At 44.1% G+C, this 25,037-nt stretch overlaps 1 protein-coding gene across 1 annotated transcript in view; it reads left to right on the top strand.

The window, feature by feature from the left end:
• The window catches only part of TMEM131 (transmembrane protein 131), a 1,081,228-nt gene that overhangs the window by 774,887 nt on the left and 281,304 nt on the right, over window positions 1-25,037 (top strand). The window contains exons 30-31 of the mRNA XM_078658243.1: window positions 4,255-4,413; window positions 16,025-16,596. Of these exons, the coding sequence (XP_078514369.1) occupies window positions 4,255-4,413; window positions 16,025-16,596 (731 nt within the window). The remainder of the gene's footprint in view (window positions 1-4,254; window positions 4,414-16,024; window positions 16,597-25,037) is intronic.

The raw sequence follows: 25,037 nt of genomic DNA on the forward strand, positions 1-25,037 counted from the left end.
TAACAGGCAACGGCAACACTTTTTGCCTGATATAGTTTAAGCAAAGCTGCCACCGGGCTATTGCCAATTTTTTTCGCAAATCCAAGTATGGCCGCATTAACACGTGTTACCTCACCCTTCTTTTTGCAGACAGCAGGGCCCCAAGATAGCTTGTGATCAAGGAGGACCCCAAGGTATGAAAAAGTATTAGTGGTAGGAATTTTTTCCCCATTTATACAAAAAAGATTAGATTTTCGAGAACCCTGGCCTGTTTTCAAAACATAGGACTTAGAGTTATTTATGCTTAGGCCTCTTGACTCCATGAAGTCAAAGAAAGAATTCAAAAGTTTCTGGAGACCATTTGCTGTCCTAGAAATAAGGACAGCATCGTCTGCATAAAGCAGCACAGGGACTCCCTTGCGGCCTACAAGGGGGTAATCGGCTCCTGTTTTTAGCAAATACTCCTCCAACTCGTTAATGTACAAGTTGAAGAGGAATGGAGCCAGTATACACCCCTGTCGAACACCCCGATTTATTCTAAATTCCTCTGTTACTTTCAAATCTTGGGTGTAACGAACATTGGCTCTTGTGTCGGTGTGTAGGTCAACCAGAAGATTAATTAAATTCTTTTCTACGCCCATCTTTAGCAGGGTAGCCCATAATTTTCCTCTATCCACACAATCAAAGGCGGACGATAAGTCCATAAAGGCCATATAGACAGTTCCTTGCTTGGCCAGGGTATATTTACTTAAGATCAAATATAGGTTCAGACATTGTGTAATTGTCGAATGACCAGGTCTGAAGCCATATTGAATAGGGGATAAAATATTTTTATCAGTTGCCCATGTGGTTAACCTATTCAAGATTATACCACCTACCACTTTAGCTACAGAATTAATTAAAGAAATTGGCCTGTAGCATAGCGGGCTGCTCCGATCGCCCTTTTTAAATACTGGGACTATGGTCGATAACCCCCACGCCCCTGGGCACCCCGAGATCACAGCTGCATTTACTACAGCAGTGAGAACTGGGGCCCAAAAGGAGATACTGGATTTAAAAAGGTCCGGTGGCAAGCCATCCGGGCCAGGAGCCTTATTACTAGTTAGTCCTTGGATGCCCCTTTCTACCTCACTTACTGAAAAGCACAGAGAATTCTTAGTTGGAATTAAAAAAGCATTTTCTGCCCGTTGCTCGTTACTTATAAAAATTGTACTAAAGTGGGTGACCCAGTCCTCCGCTGAGATGTTAGTGCCAAGAGCTATATCACTAGAATTATCAAACAAAGGTTTGTTGATAATTTGCCAGAATTTATTACTGTTCCCCAGCACTGATTGGTCAAGGAGAGACTCCATGGTACTAGCCTTAATTTCTTTTTTCCGGATAGCTAGTGATTTCTTATAAATCAAGCGCATATTTTTAATTTGACCATAATCTCTAGGTTTGGTTTTTAACGCCTTTTTCAGGTCTCTACTTGCCTTAGAACAGTTATGGTCAAACCATTTAGGAGTATTTCTGAATTCACCCTTCACTGGTGCTGTCAACATTGATCCTACTATTGACGCTATGGCCTCAAAATCTGCCAAGATTTTCTCAGGAGGTGTAGATGATGACATGCATACTGCTAATTCCACTCCACATAGCTTATTTATGTCAATGTACAAATCTACTTGATTTACCATTGACCACTTCAATCTGCGTTTACCATTTATGCAGCGTAACGTTCCCCGATCTTCGCGGGTCATTCGCTGCTCAAATAAGACCCCACCCAAACTAATAGTTATCGGGTTATGGTCACTATAAATGCTCGTATGAATAACAAATCTCGAGGCCCAATTTACAAGGTCTGCAGATAATAATATGTGGTCTATAAAGGACCCCTGACCTGAGCCTTTAAATATAGGGACGTCAAACACCTTGGACTCAGGAACCATAGACATGGCTACAGTTAGATTATTTTCATTCACCATGTCATTTAAATTGACTCCACGCCTAGTGTGGACAAAATGGAATCCTTCCACACTATTACACCCCAAGGATCCCATAGAGGAGACACCTGGGTTACCACATGGGTGTACATTAAAATCACCTACGATCATTACCTTCCGTGACAATGTACTTGCCCCCTTTCTCATTATCTCATTTAAGGTCAAGATGTTACATTCACCATTGCTGTTAATAGCGTTATAAAAGTTGATCAGGGTTAAGACATGTTTGCCTCTCTTCAATTCAAGCATTTGAATGTTCTGATTAGCATTATAACAAGTACTTATTTTGCAACAGAGTCCAAGATTAATGAAAATAGCCAGCCCCCCCTTTGCTCTTCCCCTAGTGGAAGGAGCTGCAGGTATAACAAAGCTTTGATAGCCCTCAATGAAGGCGTTTTTATCTTCCAACCATGTCTCTTGGAGGCATATAATTGTGTGTTTCTTAACAAGAGCTAGCCAGGCAGAATCACCTATTTTGTCAGCCAAACCTGCTATGTTCCAGGAGACCAGGACCTTGCAGCCAATCTTAACCCTAGTCCAAGCACCCAATCAGTTCAAAAACCCTGATCTCTACATCCAGTAAAGGCCCTAGCCCTACCACTAGTCCCAATCCAAGTCCAAGCAGCCAATGGTACAGGTAGCCCTAGTCCCTACTTCCAATAGCAAGCCTAACCCTACTCTTAGTCCCACACCTAGTCCAACAACCAATCACACCAGAAGCACTAAATAGCTACTTCCAATTGAAGGTCTAACCCTAGCCCTAGTCCCACCCTACTCCCAACAACCAATAACATAGGAAGCCCTACTCCCTACTTCCTATAGAAATCCGAACCCTAGCCCTAGTCCCAACCCTGCAATGATTGAATCACAGACCGAGAAACCAGTCACAACCCTCAAATACCCAACCAATGAGGACATTAACCCTAACCCAATAGAAACACCAGATACAACCACCAATCAGTGTACACATGTGCCAACCACCAGCACACCATATAAGGTCCCAGCAACCTCAGACAAGGTTTGCTGGCCAGGGAGTTGGAAGCTGCTTGCTCCTGTTCAGAATCTCCTAGGAGACAGACAGGCTCAATCCACAACTTTGGACTTCAGCAGGTAAAGGCTTCACTAACTCGAAATCTAACAATACTGTTTGAATAAAGCTTTACTCCCCCTGCTGGCCAAAAAACGAAGTGCACAGGCCCCAGTAAATACAGATCACTGAAGCACCCTCTGATGTAGAAAATCCCTGTAGCTGGGGGGGGGGGGGGGCAGGGGGGCGGGGCAGGGGGGCTGGCCTCACTGGCTTGTGAACACAAAATGGTGGCGGGGGTGCACTGTTTGAGCACACAGGCCTAAGCACAGAGCAAAGGAGAAATTTGGAGGGAAAACAGATTTGTCACCAAGGAATTAGAGGGACAAACTACAGAGGTTGGACTGCAAATCCCACAATTCAACACACTAAATGAAGGCAATCATGGGCAGGGAAAACCACACATTTAAAACACAACACAGGTGATAAAATATGCAATTACAGGCAGGATAAAACTACAATTTTTAACTGTAACAACCACAGGCATAGACAGTAAACACAAAGTGAAAATCGTTTTTTAAACAACTTTTTGTCTTGGGAAGAGACAGCACTAGTCTGTCTCCTTACCACTTCCTGGACTCTGCTCAAAGCAATCTGGGGCACATGTGGGCTGCAACTCACAAGATGGAGGAGAATGCTTTCTCTCATGGTATGCACTTTGAAAGACCGTGGTAAGCCTGTATTTCAACATATTGTAGATGTTTGCACTGTAATAGGCAAATGGCATGATAATAATTGTGCTGCTTGCACATCAAAGGTTCAAATCCAGGCAATTTATGGGTAATAGTAACCATGATAGCTACACCCTTGTGAAAAATGATCTGCAGTTGTGAGTACACCATAAGTGCTATATAAAATACCATGGTATTACAGTGAACTAAACACTTGAATGTTGTGTTTATATTGCACTTTAGGTCTATAAGAAGCACTAGGCAGTAAGAAAATACTGAACTTTGGCATCCAGGCAGATAAAAATTGGTTTAATTTCTATCCTCTTTTCTTTTGTCTCTTTTGTTTGCATATTATATTTGTATATAATATATCAGGGAGCTACTGTGTGCTAAATATTTAAGTGTTGATGTCTTTGTAGATCTCTGTAGGTCTATAAGAAGCAGTAGATGGTAATAAAGTGCTGTACTTTGGCATCTAACCAGGTAAACCTGATTCGTTTTAATGTTTTCCCTTCTCTTTTGATTCTTGTAGCGTGCTTTTTCTCTTAGTAATTGGAACAGCCTATTTAGAAGCTCAAGGAATTTGGGAGCCTTTTCGGAGGCGTCTTTCTTTTGAGGTGTCAAATCCTCCTTTTGATATGGGAAGGCCATTTGATCTCAGGAGAATTGTTGGTATTTCATCAGATGCAAAGTAAGTATGCATTGCTTCCATTTGAACATTTTTCTTGCTTTAAATACTACCCCAGATTTGGTTGTGTAGTCTGTAGCGAAGTGGTGGAACGTAGGTGTGCATATTGTTGGTGGTTTAATTGCTTTCTTACATAAGCAATGGCAAAAAATCCCCTTGGAATGTACTTTTAAAACAAAAACAAATGTATAATGAAACATTGGCAAGCTTGCTAATCCCGAATTCTTATGCGTTAACAATGATGAGAAAATGATATTAGCAACATAGGCATTGCTATTATGACTAGTATTTGAATCTAAACTACACATCTATCCCTAGTACACATATATTAAGTGTGGGTGATAGAAGGTTTATTGGAAACCAGAAAACAGTTTTCATTGATTTATATACCTAGAACGTAGGTCTGCTGATAATTTTGGTAGTATTTGACAAATATGCATAAAACAAAATGTAATTCTATTTAGTTTGCCCATTTCAATTCTTGATGCACACTGCCTGGTGGATGAAAGGGAAACATTTTATTTTCCATAGAGACGTTGCCGTCTCCTTTGCAGAGACAGTAACCCAAACAGTACAGACCAGCACTGTTCATTTAACGGGCTGTTGATTTACAATTTTCTTCTATTTAATTTTTTTTTGTTCTGCATGCATGACTGACTTATGTTTAAGTTTATCCTTCCCCTCCCATCAGCCCAGTGACATGATGCTGGTGCCACGCCCGTGGAGGAGCATAATGTGTATACACTGCCTGATGCAAGACTCCCTGCTTCTCGTACCATGTTTTGGAAATTCCTGGTTATTTAGGTAGTGATCATCTATTTTCTTTTAGAGTACGTTATTCCTTCGCTACTCGTGCAATAATGACCTGTTGATTTTAGAATCTCACCCATCCTGACACTCTTTTCAGGGGAAATCATTAACACAGTCTGTATTTTGTCGGTTTTCTAACACGTAGTTTGTTCTACATTACAGAAACATATTCCACGGTAAACACAATATACATATTCATTGCTAGTTCAATGTTGTTCCTCAACTCTTGTTTGATACTAAGTCATGGTTGATGCCTTATTGCCACTTTAGACTGAGCAATACTGCTCCGTCAGTTTTCGTGTTTTTTTTCAACTGGTAATCAAAATAAAGATCAAAAGGTACAGTAAATCCTGCCATGTAACATGACCTCCTACCATAGAACTAAGCTGTAATTGCTGCAAATGGGTGTCAGAAACCATTAGCAGGTTACAAGAGAATATACACTGTTTACGACAACTTTGTACATTGAGAGAAATACATTTGGAAGATGCTGTAGACTGAAATAAAGACAAACTTAATAACCCAAAAAAAAGTTAGCACAGGAAAGGTATCTCCATCTTCCGCTGGGCCATAGTAGCCCACAGAGGTCTCAGGCAAAGGATCTGCTGAAGTGTACCACCACCTTTATCAGATGCCTCATGTTGCATTTTCAGGTTGGGACAGACTTGCTGCTGTCCCGGAAAAAAGACGTTGCCTCAGTTTGGGTGAAGACGTGTTTAATCCTCTTTCCGATTCTGAATTGAGCTGGATGCCACACTAAAAAAGTGGCGCACAAGGCCTTTAGTTCCTTCCACACCGCCTGAGGTTTTTGCCTATGGGCTTCTGTCATTGTACACAAATTTGGGAACAAAACAATCCTCGTGCTTTTTCTTCTAGAATCCTAGCCTTTTTAGGTCTCGCGCCTAGCGTTGCACTGCGTAGCAGTGCTTCGCCAGCGCGAGGCATTTTGTAATGGAAAAACGGGGTTTCAGCAGTCACTTTGGACTGTGAAACGCTCGTGCGTGTGCTTTTTTGTATAGGGTTACCCCATTGGCCTTTGCGTTCGTCTTATTGTAAAAGACTGCACGCAATTGGCCCAAAGCACGCGCATAGCTCCTCCCATGGCCTATTGGTGTCTATTACGCGCAGCAAGCGCGTAATCGACACCAATAGGCCGTGGGAGGAGCTATGATTGTGCCCACACAGGCGTTACGTGCCACTTCTTTTTAATTTTATTTCGCCGCAGCGCTGCTTTACTTTCACACCCGCGCGCCAATGCTTGTTCTTCTCACATTCTTAAATGGGTGCGAAAATCCTGGTTTTAGGGGAAGCTCGTGAGAGAAAACTTTTTGCATCCCCAGTTGTCACAGCCTACCCAGATTACGTGCTCGTAGTCCTTCCAGGGGTATAAACCTTACCAGCTCTACAAAATTAAACTGGGTTTGTTACTACGCTTTACACTTACGTGTTTACTAAAAATCACAGTCGCAGAACAGTGAGATGCACAGTGTACCGGCCTTGTATTGTCGGCATTTCTTTCCAGTGGAGGTAAGCAGCCCAGCCCCAGACCTTCAGCTTGTACCGATATTTCTGCATGTTTTTCGCTCCCAGTTTTCCAAAATCGTCAGGACTCTATCTGAAAACCGGCCGTGACCACATCCGGTAAGAGGCAGCACGTTTAACAGTCTGCATATGAAGTAGTGTGGCTCACTGGTTAGAGGCGGCAGACCCGAGAGCAGAGGACGGCCCGGGACCAGGGTTCGATTCCCGGCGCGGCAGGTTTCTGGACCAGGGTCAGCGGACTCGATAATTCTCTCGCCTCGGTGCCCACTCTGATCAGCGATCACACTCGGCAACTCTGGGCATAAGCTTGCCTCATCTTCACTAACGGCCCCACCAGACCGCCGGGGATGCCTGGTCTCACCCTGGAGATACCCATTAAGGGACCATCTCTCAGGGAAGCCAGGAAGGGTTTCGCAGCGGTCGAAGCGCCTTGGGACCCTACGGGTAAGTAGTGCGCTATATAAATGCCTATACATACATTTACTTGAGTAGTGATTTTATTTATACTGTGCTTAATCACTTAGTGATGAAGACATTCCATTTAAGGTTGTAACCTGAAAGTTCTTAATGCTAAAGGATTTAGTTGCATTGGGAGATTAGTGAACAGTCTAGTGGAAACGTCAGTAAGGCTTGGATATGTGTATGATCTTTCAGGAAATTACCTTTTTAGCCTTTTCAAACAAGGAACTCGGGCATAGGATGTGGCTTAACGGCTAGCACAGCCGATTTTGAAGGGGTGGAACCAGGTTCGAGTCTCTGCAGGGAAGCTCAAACATCCTGTTATTCTGGGCAAATCATATAACCTCCACGTGCATATAACTGAATGCGTCCATCTGTAACGTAACTGGTGCTTATATAAAGCTCTTGATACCTTCGGGTCATACTCGCGCTAGCTAAAACGGCAAAAAAAAATGGTATCTTTAATGTACCATTACCAGATATACTAAATGTCGTTGTAGCCAACTTGTTTCAGTCATAGATATACGTGTTTTTTTTTTTACCAGCCCAGTGCATTTTAGGTAGCCGTTCCATCAACTCTCTCCCTCACTTCTCTCCTCCTCTTTTCCAAGCTGTTTCTCCTCAGATGCCTTCAGAGTTACAATATTGAACCTAATAATTGGACCCCAGACTTTGCAAATCTTCCTTTATTCTAGTATACAAATTCATGTTCTTGACAACTTTACTCTCGGTGGGGAGGCTTATGGAATGCAACAACTTTTATCATGTTAACTGTTGTATCTTAGTAGGCATAAAAATACATTAATTTAAAAAAAACATAATTCCAGACATTGCCTAAATTGATTCTGATCTCTTTATGTTTTATATAGCGCTTACTACCCCTGAGGAGAGTCGAAGTGTCCCAAAAAGAACCGGGGTCGTGTGTGAGTAACTCTGTGTCACATTTAAGATGCGCGTGACACTGCACTCGCCATGTTTTCATGAATGTAAAGCATGCTGCATGCGTGATTGACATTTTAATGAATGGAGGAGATGCGCGGCTCTGCACCCAGTGTTCGAGTGGAACGGTCTGGAGGCTGTATTTCTTTGTCAGAATGCGTCACGATGCACCCCCAGTCTGTGAATAGTTTTCGAGTTTGTGTAACATTTCAGTCCCAGTATTTGAATTAATTAGGTGTGCTTGACACAACACTACCCAGCGTTTGAATGCATTACAGGATCTGTGTAATGCTGCACTTCCAGGGTATATGTAAATGCAAGTTCTGTGTGAAAATGAACTTTCTACGTTCCAGCATTTTGAAAAATGTCTGTGTGTTTTAGAGAGAGACTGATTGAATGCCGGTTGTGTACTGGCCCTCCAGTATCTGAATGAGTGCATTGTGTGTGTTAGTTTGTTTGTGTGTAGCAGGTAGTGTGTGATTTGCCTTCCAGTCAGTAATTTAATGAATGCAATCTGTATCTGTGTATGGGAGTTTGTGTTAAGAAGCAGGTTGTGTGCGTCTGCCTCTCCCGTATTTAAATAAATGCATTGTGTGTATGTTTGTTTGCGTGTAGCACAGTACCCCAGTATTTGAATGAACACAGGTTGTATGTGACTACTGTGTGGGTCTGTGAGGATGGGGCACAACCCTCAAGTATTGAGCAGTCCACAATGTGTGAATCCATACAGTCTGCTCCTACTGCCCTGCACCGTCATTTCTTGATCTGCAGTACTGCACTGGGTACACCTGAACTGCCTTAGATTTTAGAAATGCCAGCTTGTCTGGTTGCTTTTAATAACAAGCATTGGCATAGCCAATAGGTCTCGCCTTTGGGACCTTATAAGTATTTAGTTATGCAGCACAATATCCTTATTGGTCATGTCAGAGGTGGTTTCGCTGAAAGAAAACCTTGAAAGGCATTATGTGCCCTTGCTGTAGGAGACCAAAGTGCCCTAAATTTTCACCACGTCTCCAATGTAGCGTTAATAGCCTATTGTGCGTCACCTTGTAGCTATTTGAAATTCCAAATGTGAGCATATGAAATGCTTTACTATACGTATGGGTCAAGGTAGGGTACATGAGATAGTATTTACTTTGTTGTTGAAAGTAGAAACTGGTCTCCTGATCAAGTTCTTGTTTTATAAAGTATCCAATATGGTTTTGCTCTTACATTAAATGTAAGGTAGGTAGGAATTATTCTGAAACATGTTAAGGGTACTTCCAGATGTGCGTTTGTCACTGACGGCTATAGTGATTCTTTGTTTATCCATATAATATGCCGTACATTTAATTGCTAGTTCTTATTGCCATCTAGCCCATCTAGCCCCTGCTGAGGTACTTATCCAGAGCACATTCATCTCTGCCTGTTCTGGGTGTGTTAATCTAAAACATGCTCTAATTGTAATCCATGGGCTCCCAGCTAGTAGATCGTCAGAAGTGAGACTTGTCACTGTGTGAGAATAAATGTGTAAAAAATTATTTGTGGTGACATCAGGCAGACAAGCTGTGCTGTGCACGGATGACACATATTTTTCTGGTTCTTGCTCTGGTTTAGACAAGACTTTATTTGAGCCAGTGGCTGCAGGTGGGACCTGGTGGTTAATTTGAGCCGGTGGCTGCTGGGGTCCATCAGCTCTCGATTTTTCAGATCGGCTCTTATTTTCATTCAACAGATGCAAGAGAGGGAAAACAGAGCGGAAAGACAGAGTTCGAGAAAGACGAAAAACTGTCAGAAAAATGGACAGGTTTCAGGGAGCGCGCTTCAGCACCATAGCTCTGTAGATCTGGGGATTTCTGCTGAGAATTGTAAACCTATTTCTGTCAGGGTGCAGAATGCCTTTCAGTATGAGGTTGCTGTGATTTAAAAAAATAAAAAAAATTATTTTTGTGTGTTGTTGTGTGGGTCCGTGTTAACACTCCTCCCTACTTCAGTACCAAGTCTGCAGAGCAACTTTGATGTCAGTGTGCTAGCCATCGACCAACACCATGTCTTGATGACTATATCCAGGCATAAGTTTTCATGTAACACAAAGCATTCTGGTATTTGTAGTGCCCTAATGAAACTTCTCCCATCTTGATGCTGTAAAACCAGAACGGGATCAGACAGCATCATACCATCGCAGGTGTTCAACTTTACAGTTGTTTTCCCTTTAGTTTACAATTTAATTGACCACCTACTTAAGGATTTCAACAAGTGTTTACCTACAAAAGTAAAAATGTTTTTATTTTCAGCGCCAACAGCTCTAACTTTAACTAATGCGAGACCTATTGCATTGCAAATGCTTGTTTCAAGATTCCAACCTGAAGGAAAGGATCTCACAGGGCCACCATAATGGTCCACCCTAGTGGACCATTATGGTGGCCCTGTGAGATTCTTTCCTTCAGGATGGAATATTGAAAAAGGCTGGGATTCTAGAAGAAAAAGCATGATGATTGTTTTGTTCCCAGATTTGTGTACAATGACAGAAGCCCATAGATGGGAGTGGTCGCAGCCCATACTTACAGGTCCGGGGTACCTGTCTTTCTCTACCTTGATGACCGGCTGTAGAACACTGGCTGCCACAGGCAGTCATGGACCACCTCAAGACAACTGTAAACCTCTTGACATCTTTGAGGTTCTCAGTCATCCTGCGAATTCACACCTGACTCATTCTCTGTGGGTCCTTCATTAGGAGCCTCCTGGATACGGTGTAGTTTTGAGTCTTTCCCCAAACCAACGAGTCCAGGACATTTGGTGTTATGGGGTCTGTCCAGGTAATCAGTGAGGATGGCTCTGAAGCTTCTTAGCCTACTTGCCTACTGCATCCTGTTTGCTGACCAGGTGTTGAAAGAGACTGCAAAAGATCTTCAGTGGTAGCAGCTGTCCACAATTAGGCCAGTTGCAAACCACTATCCCTACCTAGTTCATAAAGGATGATAGAAGCATGGCTACGTTGTTGTAGAGGTCATCTTGGATAGGTGGATGTCAGAGGACTGTGGTCTCCAACCGAGCCTTGATTCCATATAATCTTGCTGGAGTTGTGGATAGATTTGATTGGCATTAAAGACCTTCCTACCTACCTGCTGGTGCAGGTTTTCATGGACAAAACCCCTGCCATGTAGTACTGAAACAAGTAGGGTAGGATGGGGCTCACTGGTTAGAGCGGCAGACTCTGAAGCAGAGATCAGGCCCTGGACCAGGGTTCAAGCCCCGACGCGGCAGGGTCTTGAGCTCAATGTCCGCAGACTCGATAATTCTCACCTCGGCGCCTACTCTAATCATGGGTCCCACGCTGCAACTCTGGGCAATAGCTTGCTTAATCTCCACAACGGCCCCTTCAACACTGGGATGCCTGGCTTCACCTTGGGGGTGCCCAGGAGGGGCATCTCACAGGGAGATCCAGGAAGCGCTCCACAGCGTTATGCCGGGACGCCCCGTTGGGGCAGCTGTGCGCTTTACAAAATACACTACATGGGGTCCAGAGTTCTGTGCCTGGAAGTTCTAAGGCTGTGGAGATGGCTGAATCATCCAGGGATTTCCTTTGTATCACACCGCTTGGCAGTTTTAAACACCAGGGCAGACGAACTAAATTCGGAATTCCTAGTGGATTACAAGTGGCAATTGCATATGGAGGGGGCAAAGGGCATCTTCCAATCGTGGGGAGAACTTTGCTTAGATCTGTTTACCACTGTCGAGAAAGCACAAAGTCAGCACTTTTGTGTGCTGGAGCTCTTGCGAAAACTCTCTCAGGGATTAACTCTGTGTGGTACCTGTCAGGGCCATGCAGGCAAAACTGTCAGATTCATTGTTGGGTGCTTTGTTTTTGGCCCAGCAAGGTTGTGCTCTGGACACATTTCAAGGTTATTCGTCTGCCTCTTTGTTTTCCAGAGCAACCGTCTTTGTTCAAGTCAGTGGTTGTGATGCGTTGAATGAAAGGTGTGCAGCATATGTTTCCGCCAATGCCCTCTGTAATGCCACAGAGGGACTTGAATCTATTCCTCACTGTTCTTATTCCTGCCCCTTTCAAACCAGTGCACGGTTCTTCATTGCATCTGCTCACCTTAAAAACTATCATCCCCGCACTGGGTGAGTTAACTTTGGACTCACCCGGTCCAGACTCCTTATACCACCTTTTTCCAAGACACACCAGTGCTCAGGAGTCCAAGTGCCGTTCCTGCCAAAGGTGGTGATGCCTTTTTACATCAGACAAGCTGTCAGTCTTCCCACCTTTTTTACTCCGTCTCATCTCTTGATAGGGGAAGAGGGACTCATTGATTGAACCCCACCAGATCACTCAGCTTTTACATCGATCATACCAAAGAACAAGTGAGCTCTTTGTGTGGTTCGCTGGGGCAAAGAAGGGCACGGCGCTGCAATACAGACTCTCTCTCGATGGATAGTTCTCTGCATTAAGATCTGCTATGCATTGGCTAAGAAGCAGCCTGCAGAAGGCTTACATGCTCACCCCACTAGCGCTAAAGCTGCTACACGCAGAGTGGCTATCCTGGATTCACCATCAATGCTCTTAATTATTCACAATACTGAACTCTCTTCGCGAATGGACATTGCATACTGGAAGACCTGTAATATCAGCAACTATGAATTGAAAGGACGTGCAATTGTGATGTGTTGTATTTCTTGTCTGGCGCCTCTAGCATATTATTGAAAACATTTGTGACAAAAAATAAAGTAAACCTAAAGAGCCACAAAAATCTGTGTTCATCTGAGTGCAATCCTTTAGGTTAACCTTGGTCAATGCAATAGAAAGCCTTACATGTGAGTTACTTTGAGAACGATGACATCATACCTTCGCAACAGAAGTGCTAGCATCTTCTGGTTTTGTTTCCCTTATAGTTATAACTATTTTTTTTTTACTGTGTAAGTAACCTTTTTGTTCTCCTTTGAAGATAAAGCACTGGCTTGACATTGTGTTTGACTGTTACTTCTGTTTCTTGTTGTATCTGAGTTTCTAACCCCTACGATGTACTACAATAATTCCTGACTGCTCTAATTCACTAGCCCTGGAAGGTTAAGTGCACAAAAAAAAGTGCCTGGTTCAGAAGGCTCTTCGTAAGTCAGGTCCATCCATCATGCTCCCTTGGGTCACTCCATACTTCCCTTCTAGAGCTCTCCGCTCCAGTGTGCTACCTCTGGCCACCACCACAAATGTAAAAAAATCCCGCTGGGGTGGTCGCTCTTTTTCACACAATGCTGCAAGATTGTGGAACGCTCTTCCGTTGGTCTTGAGAGAAAATAACAACCTGACCGCTTTTAGAAAGCTATTAAAAACGCATTTGTTTGCAAGAGCTTAGCGCCCTGCCCTGCCGCCTGAATGGTTCTAGCTAAAGCGCTGCGAGGCCTCAGGGTAGTTACGCGCTATATAAGTTTTATTTTCATTTCATTCATTTAATTTCAAATGGAGTTACTTGGTTATACATTTAGAGCACAGTCATGTCAGTTGTGCTGGGCCACCATTGGGAAATGACAGTTTTCACTGACAGAATACTGTCCCTTTGCAGCTAGCTTTTCCAATAAAAGTCTTCACAGTTTTCTTGCATGAATTGAAATGCTAACATATGTTGGACATTGAGATGGCTGTAACCTGATAGTGTCTTCGTGACATTTGCAGCAACAAATTCAGCAAGGGAGGCTTCAAAATCCATTTTTTGCAGAGTTGCTTTGGGTTGTTTTTTTATCTTAGGTTGCATTATGTGTGGGTATTTCGATTTGCCCCAAAAAAGGAGGAGGGTTACTTCATGGACAAGAGATGCAAGGCCTTCCTCTTGATGAAATTTGCAGGGTGGCAACATGGCATCAGCTTTTATTTTGTAGTAACACTGCCAATTGCAAGTAGAGCTCCGTGATTTCAATATTGGTCTTTTGAACTTCGTCTGTAATGGTGTGTTGCTTTGGTACTCTAGTATGAAAAGGGATGCCTGTGGTACATAATGTGGATTTTTATTACTTCTAGTTCTACTCCTCTTTACAGATCGTCCTCTGTAACCATCCTGCTGCATATCTGGCCTTTGGGTTCAATTACGGCTCAGTTGTGCCAAAGATTAGATATCAGACTACAGGAGTTTACCCGTATACCCAGTTGAAACCAGGGTAGCCAATATGTGTAAGAGAAACAATGACTCAACAGGTAGCTCTTATTTGGCTATTAAGCAAACGCGTACATATAGTTGCATGAAGAATGGAACAGGGAGACTCCAATGTAAAGTTATGTGGCAAGGTTACTATATATTAAAAAAACATACAATGGTAAAAAATGAAGAAACATTAGTATCAGCACTGTTAACATTCAATGTGAGCGTAACAAGGTTGACGGCGCTAGGGAGAAGTGACAGCGATGAATAGCGCAAAGTGAGGAAAGTGATGATATTTACAAGGTACTTTTGGTTCACGAATAAATATTTACACAAGTTACAAAGGAGTTTTTTTAAACATCCTGCCTACCCTCAGAGGATCCAGACTGGACCTCACAGTAACAAATTGACCCAACTTAACAATCATCCCCAGGATCCGGTCACATTATCCGTGATGCCAGTATCCCAGTCTTCTAAGTTCTACCCTCCCCAAGACTTTGGACGCCATATCCGCGACGCGATTTTGCGACCTGTCATCATACTACAGACGGTGCACCTTACTTCTCCACTGGTCCCCCTCCGCTACTGGACGCTCACAGCCCGATACCGGTTTTCCTGCCTCGCGCTATGCGCCGGTTTGTCTTCACGTAGCACGTCTCACACAAATCTGTGTGTTGGCCTCCATTGATGCTCTCCTCTACATCTTATCAGACCATTATTCTTGGATTTACCCCTGGGACTTACAGCGTTTACGACTTGCCTACGCATTATACCAGCTCCCACTGACTCTTTCATCCTGACCCCGCCCCACGTCAGCACAAACAATCCTTGAGATGACCCTAACCTGCTACGGGTCGAAACACTGTTGACTTCCCAGCGCAACTTTTGGCGCTTTACTCTGGTTCACAAATTGTTAAAAAATCCCTCTGTAACTTGTATAAATATTTATTATTTAAACAAAAGTACCTTCTAAATATCATCAATGTCCTCACTTTGCGCCGTTCATCGCTGTGTCACTTCTCACTAGCGCCGTCCACCTTTTGTGTCACGAGCACTTATGTGCACGAAGTTTCTTTCGGGTTACGCTCACATTGAATGTAAACATTGCTGATACCAAAGTTTCATATGCACTGTATGTTGGGCCTGTTACTGCATTGAGCTTTGCCTCAGTCTTGAGTTGTAGGGTAGATTTAGCTTTAAAATGCCAGCATATAAGTTCACCAAGTGAAGAGGAAGATTTTTCAGAGTGTGCGCCACAAAGCTATGTAACTCCTACCAACTTATGCTTGGAGAAGAAACCAATCACCTGAAACACCAAGTCTTTTAAAACTTTGCTTTATGTTAAGAATTGCTTTAGACTAGTCATCAAACATCTTGCAGTCCAATTAGGTCCTTGAGTCTCTTCTGTAGAACAAAAGTACCCCTGTGACCGATGGGGTGCTGAACAAATTTAATAAATTGTAGCCATTGGCAACATTGTTCCAGTCATGCGCAATGTAATCACTTGAAAGGACATCACAGTACCTCCTATTACTAGGTTTGGCTTGTGGTAATGTTTGGTAAGAGATCACTGGAGAAATTCATATTTCCTTGTAAAACATTGTTACCACCAGCTATGCAATTTTTTCTCTTCGTGAGTTGTCTTTTGTTTGTCATGCTATACCAATGTTTCGTGCTAGTCTTTCTTGCCACTGGAATGAATGTTGTTAGGGTTTATATGGGTTAATATGTCTAATCTTTCTTCTTGTCTTTAGCTTGAATTCCCTTGGATCTGATACCAATCTGAATTCTGCCAGAGGATTTTATAGTGGCGGTACAACCTCAAACAGATCTTCAGCAGGAAATCACAAACAATGTAGTTCTGCATCACATCTTCAAAGCAATAGAAATGTAGGCGATATAGAAAATGTCAGATCCAAAAACAGTGCAAACCTTACAAGCAGGACGTTAACACAGACTGCTCCCACCAACAAACTGGGCCAAATTGCCCCAGATGCTAGTGTAGCAGTCCTGGGACATGTGGTGGGCAGAAAGTCCCGGGGAGTCAAGCCAAACCAGCAAAATGCACAAGTGCTACCAGAGCATCAGTTACAGCAACTACCAACAGTGCCTCAGTTGCAACAGGAGCCACAGACAGAGACCTCTTTGTCACAGCAAACCTCATGCATCCCCTCTCCCACTGAGTGTGCCAGCAGTAGGCACAGCTCAGAGGACTCCGATCTCAATAGTCTAATAGAAGCAATGGACAAAGACTTTGATCACCTCGAATCAGCTCCCTCTGAAGTGTTTGCTGAAGCACCCCCATCACCTGCAGCAAAAAATAAAGGTAAGTACAAAGAAGTGTGTGATTTACTTCAAAAGATATGTATTGAATCTGTGGTTGCATTTCAACATGTATACAATTGTCATTGCATTCCGCAGTACATACAATTGAAGTTTGTCTTGCTACACTTGCACTGTAAAAATTGGTATTTTGTGCTGCTAATGAATATGTGCCTAATGAAATGTATTTTCAGTTGTTTGCTCATTTCACTGCAATCTCTAATTGCTTCCAGTGTCCGTGGTATTCTGCATGTTTCCCTTAGGTTCAGGTTGTTCTTAACATTTGATGTTGAAAGCTTAGATGAGAAGTAAAAATAGTCTGTCCTCATTAACAATCAGCTGGTATGGTTGATGAAACAGAAACGCTATGTGGGACCCAACATATCACACAATATATCAAAAACTGCTGATAAATATGGGGTGCATGGGGCAAAACGTGACATAGCATAAAGGTGTGGCTTGGGGACTCCCCCGACACACAGTAATAGGCAAATGGGAATGTTTTTTTGTAAGGCGATGGAAAATTAAATCTATAAAGCATGAAGATGTATGAAAAAATGTGAGAAAATATGGGGAGCAACCTACCCTGTCATTTTGAGGCTACAAACCTGGGAATAGCAGAAACTTCATTGCAGCTAGAACAACAATTTTCCAATTTCTCTCCTGCTAAAACAGCTTCCAGTTTGCTTAAATTTGCACTTTTAGACTCATGCCTGGCCAGTTGGAGGCAGAATTTGATATTTTCTCCCCAGTTAGAAATTGATCAAATTGCCATTCTTTTCACTCCCATCTTTTCCCCCTACACCAGAGCATCTTTTGGAAAATCATTCCACCATCCTGATGCAAGAAGTCAACCTTCTGCTGCACAAGCATTCCCTCGAATGGGTTCCAAACAGGGAAAGTCATGCATGTTGGAGGATGGAGGCCTCCGGCTTATCCTGGACCTTTCAATGCTGAATGACTTTTTGAAGAAATACAGGTTCAAAATACTCAATTTTGCTCGGATCCTGTCAGCTCTGCAGCAAGGAGAAAGGATGGTGTCCTTGGACTTGCAGTACGCTTATTCCTATCCATGCATCCTTCAGTCCTGTGGGCATTATTTGCAGTTAAAGGTGGGCCCAGGAAAACTTTCAATTTACCAGGCTCCCTTTTGGCCTTGTCTTGGCTCCTTTGGTAATCACAATGGTGATGGCAGTGGTTGCTGCCTACATTTGGAGATCAGGTACACGTTTTCCCTTCCCGGGTACCTTATGGTGCTGGGCCTGAGCATTTGCCCTCTGGTCAGGCTTTCACTTAGGGAGGATATCCTTTCTCAGCAATAGGGCTGGGGCCTGAATCTGAGTCTTCACTGTTTACACCGCAATGAGTGTTAATTGAGTGGTGGCAGCTTATTATATTTGGCTTGCCAACCAAGGTGGTCGATGTTATCCTTGCTGCCAGGTGCCCTTCCACAAAGTCTTTCCATGCTTCGCGCTGAAATATGTTTGTCTCTTGGTGTGGTGCTTGAAACACAGACCAATTATAAGCAACCTTTTCTAATGTATTTGTTTGTTCTTTAGTTAGCTTAGCAAGGCCTTGCAGTAGGCACAGTGAAAGCTTATTTGCCTGACCTTTCAACCTTCCTTTATTTCCCTGTCTGTCTTTGTTTAAGCCACCATTTGTGACTCACATGGTTCCTTTTATGTCATTCTCTAAACTATAGTAAGCCCTGAACATGGCGTTGACATTTCTCTTATGCACACTCTGAGTTTGTGGATGTCATCCTTGGCATCAATTTCACGGGAGCATTGACAGCATGTGCTGCCGCTGTGTTGCCTAGCCTCAATCTCTTGAAGTGCTTGCAAAAGGCATAGCTCGATAATATAATTAGAAGGTACTGTTTCCCTACAAAAGCTATCATTTTGTCCATTAACAGACAGAAATTAATTTTAGTCTGGCCACTGGAATTATGCAAGGGGGCAGGGGAGCAAGCACAGCGAGGGGGCAGGGGAGCAAGCACAGCGAGGGGGCAGGGGAGCAAGCACAGCCATGGAAGCAAGCACAGCCAGGGGGCAGGGAAGCAAGCACAGCCAGGGGCTACTTTATCCCATATATTATGCTATATTTCAGTTTGTTATGTTATGCAGGTTTATATAGGGCACTTTCTTCCTTTGAAGATAGGACGTGGGTTACGTCTTTCACTGTAAAGGAACTTTAACACCAGATCTGTGATGCAGAAAACGGTGCTATGTATGGCGGGGCTAGGCTTTAGCCTCGTAGATATAGAAACGAATGGCGAAAACAAAGATGACGTCATCAGGCGCGTCACTCTCTTCCACGGGTCTGTGGGCTCGGTGTCCCGTGGGAGGCGGCAGCATGGATTTCCAAGAGGAAGCAGCTATTTTGGAAACTCGAGAGAGTAAAGTAAACGGTAACTTTGTACACAGAGTAATCAAAACAGTCATTAACTTTCGAAAAATGCAGCGTGGTCACAGATTGTGTAAGGCCTTTTCAACATTTGGACTTCAATGGAGAGAGATGAGAGTTTCAAAGGGCAAAAAAAGGAAACAGCGATAACTGTTTGATCCTTGTGATGCCTAAAGCATGTCTGAAAAGACCCAAAAGTCGCAGGTGTTGCTATCAGTCAGCTCCATGGCATTTAGTGCATCGACCTGAGAGGGATGAAAGGCGGAGGGTGTGACACGTGACCTTCAGCTTGTAGGCTGTTGGAGACATATTAACCCGGTGAACTACCTCACAAAATATTCCGCTGCAATGAGCCTGTTTCACCACGCTTTCTCTGGTGAGGACGCGAACCCTTGACCCTTCTTATTGCAAGAGACGCATTAACCCACTGAGCTGGTTCACAAAGCGCTGCGGGTGGTACCCCTGACTGAAGCATTTTAAACATGCTGAAATTCCAGTTCAACAGGCATAGGTGGCTCGGGGTGGCAGTTGTAGCTACAGGGTTGTGGACACTAAACTCTGTGTTCAACAAGGAGCGTGGTGCTACTAATGAAAACATACCCCATGACACCAGAAGACACCTTCACACGCCACTGCTAGCGCCAAGAGGCAACCAAGTTCAAAATGGAGCCCTACTCACCGGCTCTGAACGCTGCCGGTCTCAGCTCCTCCTTCACTCGCGGTGGGGGCAAGGGCCGGACGCGATCGGGCAGAAATGGCTGTCGCAAAGCTCCGACATTTTCGGAATCGGGGGCGTGTTTTTTGTTGAGTGACGGATGACGTCACGGTGAGAGAGAACGCAAAAAACACGCCCCCGAATCTGAAAAAGACGGGGCTTAAAGGGAGTGACGCCCCTCTCCTCTAATGGTTGGCCAGCATTTACGAGACCAGCCAATGGAGAAGAGGGGCCGGTTCAAGCCCCCGTACTAAGAATCATTAAATCTCTGACCGAGACTGCACAAGCGCAGCCTACGGTCCTCGACCTAAGAACAACCTCTGTCCAAATAGGGCAAAAAAGAGATTCCACTTCTGGTTGGGGGGCTTGTCTAGGGCTTTTAACATGGGCCCCTGCTCTCAGAACCGCTCAACCCAGTTTGACTTTTGGGAATAATCTTTTTATTGACCTAAAGTTTCCGCCTCCTTTCTTTGTCCTCCCAAGAAGTAATTGCAGCTCATATGACCCGCATTGTCCTACTTAAAATAATCCCAATTCTTTTCCCTTGCGCTTCAAACCTGAATAATTTACAAGTTCCTTCGTCACGCTGGGAGAAATTTGGTCTTTTGGAAAAAATACCCTTATGTGTTACACCTCGGATATTAACTGCTCTACGGATTTAATCACATTAGACTCGAATATTCAGGTACCGTTATGTTCTGTTGCAAAGGCAAGCACGTTTATGATGCGGTGGACGATATGTCTATTGTAAAACATAAAAATAACTTTAACATTTGTGTGATGCCTGCGCTCTTTTTCACAATAGGATATGTTGCATAATATGGTTGCTAGGTTAGCTTTTGAGTTCCGCTGTACGGAGCCAAATTTTATTGTGACCAACTTTCTTTTGCATGTAGTTGGGTGGATGCAGATGAGGCTTTCTCTAGAGTCATAATTTTAAAGGCTGTCGTTTTTTATCTTTACTCAAGCTCCTTAAATAGGCCATCACTGCCATTGAATGTCAGCATAATCCACCTGAGAAAATGTGGTTTCTGTTGAATTGTCCAGGCTTGTACCTCTAAAATATATGAAATTAGCCCTTTTCTGTCCTTTGTGAATACATTATCCTTTTAATGCTTAATCATACCGTGGTACGCACATTTCAGTCTTCTATTTTAAACCCCATCCCACTTACGCCTCTTTATGTCTGGACCACTTCACATCAGTTTAGAGGCAATTGGCTGTGAAGTGCAGCTTTGTGAGGGTTGGAGAGGCACAGAGAAGTGTGGCCATGTACTGAGGGGTATCCTATACTGCCAAAGCAAGATTTTGGGTGTTCAGTTTTTAAGTAATAAAGTATCTCCATATGGTGATAGAGTGCCTAAAGTTTGGTAATCGAAGAGAGTAGATTAAGGGTTATAGAATCATATTAAAGATAATAGTGTCTTATTTTTATATAAATATGAGCATAGTGTGCCCACTAAAAGAGAAATAGTTCTTGGACTATCAGCAGTACTTTAAATGCCAGACTTCCAGCCAGATCCCAATCCAGCAGCTAATATTGAGTTAGAATCAGCCAGCCCCAGTAAAGTGTGTTAACCCTGTTCCGTTGAAATCTTCTTACTCCGGGATGCATTCACCTGCTCCTCTGTTGCAGTAACCTGCAGTGTGTATGGTAGGCCTCTTTTTTTTTTTTAAAGCTCCAGTTGTGCCTAATTCAAATGCCTCACTTAAAGATCCGCAACACTCCTACATTTTGTTACATCAATAATTCTTTACACAGCATTTACAAGAACTTTATATTACCCAGTGGAATCCTGTTTAGTAACCTTTGAGTAACAAAAGTGTAAGTAAAAGAGTAGTAAGTTTGTAAACGTAAGCCATGCAGTATTCATGCCACTGCTTGGTGCTGGTTTACTACAATATAGCACAAAGAATTGTAACTTGTTACCTGCAGGTATCGGCAACAAAGGCACTAACTCATTGAACTATTTACATAAAATACCAAACCGTGAACTGTGTCTTGCATCCTATGCTTTGCAGCAGGCAAATTAATACTGGTGTAATCAAAATAGTAGGCCTCTTGTGGTATCTGTCCATCACCCATGTCGCATGCACTGTGGAAAATACTAGAACATTGTAGAATAGATTAAAACAGTGCAACCTTGCGGTCACAAAGTTCTAAAATGTAGAGTGAGGAGCCGGGCATCTACGTGATCTGAGTGCCGACGAATCCGGGGTTTAAATGAATACGAAATAAGCATTAAGAAATTAGATACTTTCCTTAATATGATCAGTACAGTCATGGAGCGTTATCATTTTGGGAAGGGCTCAAAAAAGGAGGGAGAAACCGTAGAGGAATTTGTGTCTGAGTTGATTAAATTGGCAGCCTCATGTAAGTTTGAAGTAACAAATGATGAATGCATCAAGGGCCAATTTTAGTTGAATTGCAAAACTGAAAGGATGCAGGAAGAACTTTGGCTAAAAGATCATCTTCCCTTGGGGGATGTGTTGAATGTAGCAAAACAAGTAGAACACATGAAGAGATGTGTGAAAGAAATCGAGCAAGACCGGAATAGTAAAGACAATTTACAAATGGTTGAGGATGATAAAAATGAGGTACAGGTAATTAAGGGCACTCCTATGACAAATGGCAGGAGGAGTGTTGGCACCTTCAAGAGGCAGTGCTACTGATATGGGAGTGTTGGCCATATGGCGAACAGGAAGGAATGTCCTGCAATGAAAGCCATGTGCAATAAGTGTGGGAGTAAAGGACATTTTATGATGTGCTGTAGAAGTAGCTCTGGTAGCAAAAAACCTGAGAAACAAGGTGTGCCTTAGGTTTGCGAAGAAATTGTATTGCAAATGACTAATAAAGGGTCTACAAACTCAAAGATGTGCTAAGGATAGAAGACGGTGAGGTCATTTTTAGGTCTCGCTGGTGATGCAGCGCACAGCGCTGTCGCCAGCGAGACTTATTGTGATTGTGTTGCCTTCCAAGTGGTACAGACCGGTGCACGAGCAGATTGTGGTCTGTGGACGCGCACGTACAGCCACGCGCACATCGCCAGCATACAGTTTCACTTTCGCGTTCACGCTACAGCCACGCGCACATTTCCTGTCCAGTGTTGTTCACTTGTAATCCTCTTCTCATGTATCATTATTGTTCCTTTTGTGAAGCCCTCTGACGCCTTCGGGTAAAGTCCGCGCTACATAAAAATGCATAAATAAATAAGTGTAACTTTCGGGCTATTGACTCTTCGGTCTGTGGGGGGTGCTCCTAAACGGTGGCTGGGTGCAGGCGGAGCACTCCAGCTCTTCTACAGTTAATGCTGCACAACGCGGGGCTCTCTCCATAGGCATGGGAGCCCCGCACTGCTATATCCTTCTCTTAGGACTTCAGCCCCCGCACTTCCTCTCTGGCACCAGAGCTCTCTTTGAGCATGGCATGGGAGCCCCGGAAGGGGCCAGTCGCTGCCTGCGCGAGCCGCAGGGCACGCAAAAGTTGCAGGACAGCGCATGCGCGGGCACCCCTCGCCCGCCCAGGTCTCCTCCCCGGGCCGGATGTCAAGCTGCTTTCTGTTTTGCTTCCCTCTATTCCATCGTAGCTGGGCACAGCGGACTGAGTGCATTGCGGGCGACGCGCTCCCAGTCTATATGATGGGTCTGGGATGAGGAGCTTGGGGTCTTGTGACTGCATCTGTCCTCAGGCCGTTGATGAGCCGCTGGGCCGGTATCTGAAACTGCCGCCGGTGTAGGGTGACACGCGTTTCTGGGAGACTGCACATTTTTGTCCTGGTTAGAATCTTGCAGGAACCTGATTATTTTTACTGGTCTTACACTTGTACTGATATAACTTGTTGCTGTTCCCTTTCTATTTCTCTTTTCTATCCCTATTTGGCTCTCCTTATATTCATCTACTTTTCAGACACATTTTCTTCTCCTCTTTTTCCTGTTTTCCGTTACTATCCTTCGTTTCCTCTCTCGTATCCATTTCTAAATACTCCTCCATCATTTCCTCCCTAACCCTTCCACCCCGCACTCCTACCGCCACAGTAAACACATTAACATACTTGTGAACTCTTAGCTTGTTTTCCTATAGCGTGTTGACATCCAGTTTAAAGCCCCCAAGGGCTACACATGGTGCTAATTTCTGTATCGTGGGAAGTTGAAATTTGATTGTTTGAATCGGCCCCTCGCCCTGTCGATTATTGTTCGATTACAGATAACTTCCCGCCTCACAAGTTGTGGGTCTGCCTCCGTGACACATGACGTGTGATCTGACATGCCCCGTTACCAGAGTCTGTGTTCTGTGGGTTAACGTCCTGCAAAGGGGGGGGGGGGCAACCTACATTCCTAAATAATGACCCCAGCGGGGAGAATAGATAAAGGACTTCGTACCTCGCTCTCCCAGATGTCCGGAATGCCCCTGCTTCGCGTCCATGTTGGATCCGGGCCCAGGGAGATCTGTGCCTGGCGGCGAGGGGGAGGGAGTCGGGGTGAGAGGGCAGCCGGAGCCCATGGGTGTTGGCGCCCAATCTCAGCCAGCAGGTCACACCCACAAGCTAGATATGAAATTATACCAGGGGAAGCGATAATGCCCCCTCTGAAGATATGCAGTCTTTGAACGCCCCCCATCCCCGTCATATCCAGAACTGTAACGGGTACAGCAGAGGTTCTGAAAGCGCCTCGGTGCCTTGCACCTGGTAGAAGTGCGCTACACAGATGTATGTAACACGACAAGGGACCCATTTACTTGCAGTTAATCTAAGTGTAAGTCTTTTGCGCAGTAGGTGTTTTTCCTCTACATGTGGCCCGGCTCCAGCTCTCGTGGCCCAATACTGGACACCCTTGGTGTGGATCCTGGAATAATTGTGGTTTGGCTGCAAGCTGCAGGTAGACTTATACACGGTCGACACATCAATGGAACAGGATAACGTGTCTCATGATTTTTAATAAGGGTTTAGAAGGCATATCTGTTTTTTACAGCAGAAGTGATCTGTGGGGTGCGCTCATGTGACCTCGATCTAGCTAGTGATGAATAATGTTGAATGAGCAGCCGGCAAGGGGGGAGGAAATCTAGGGAAAGGCTGGTTTTGAGATGGCACCTACATGGAAAACTCATTGGAAGAGGCTACTATCGGGGTCGAGTCGGGGTCCCACGCAGGTCAACGGCGTCCCCCCAGTTAATTTACCGGGAGCTCGATAACTGGAGCAAAGGGAACCACACATTCACTCTTTGGCCTCTCTGGGGCGAGATCAGAGCCCATTCAGAACGCTGCTCACGCACTGGCTTCTCTGATGCAATCGCATATAAGGGGTGAGCAAGGGGAGGCAATGAGTCC

Source organism: Lissotriton helveticus, chromosome 8 (assembly GCF_964261635.1).
Source record: "Lissotriton helveticus chromosome 8, aLisHel1.1, whole genome shotgun sequence".
Classification (NCBI taxonomy): Eukaryota; Metazoa; Chordata; class Amphibia; order Caudata; family Salamandridae; genus Lissotriton; species Lissotriton helveticus.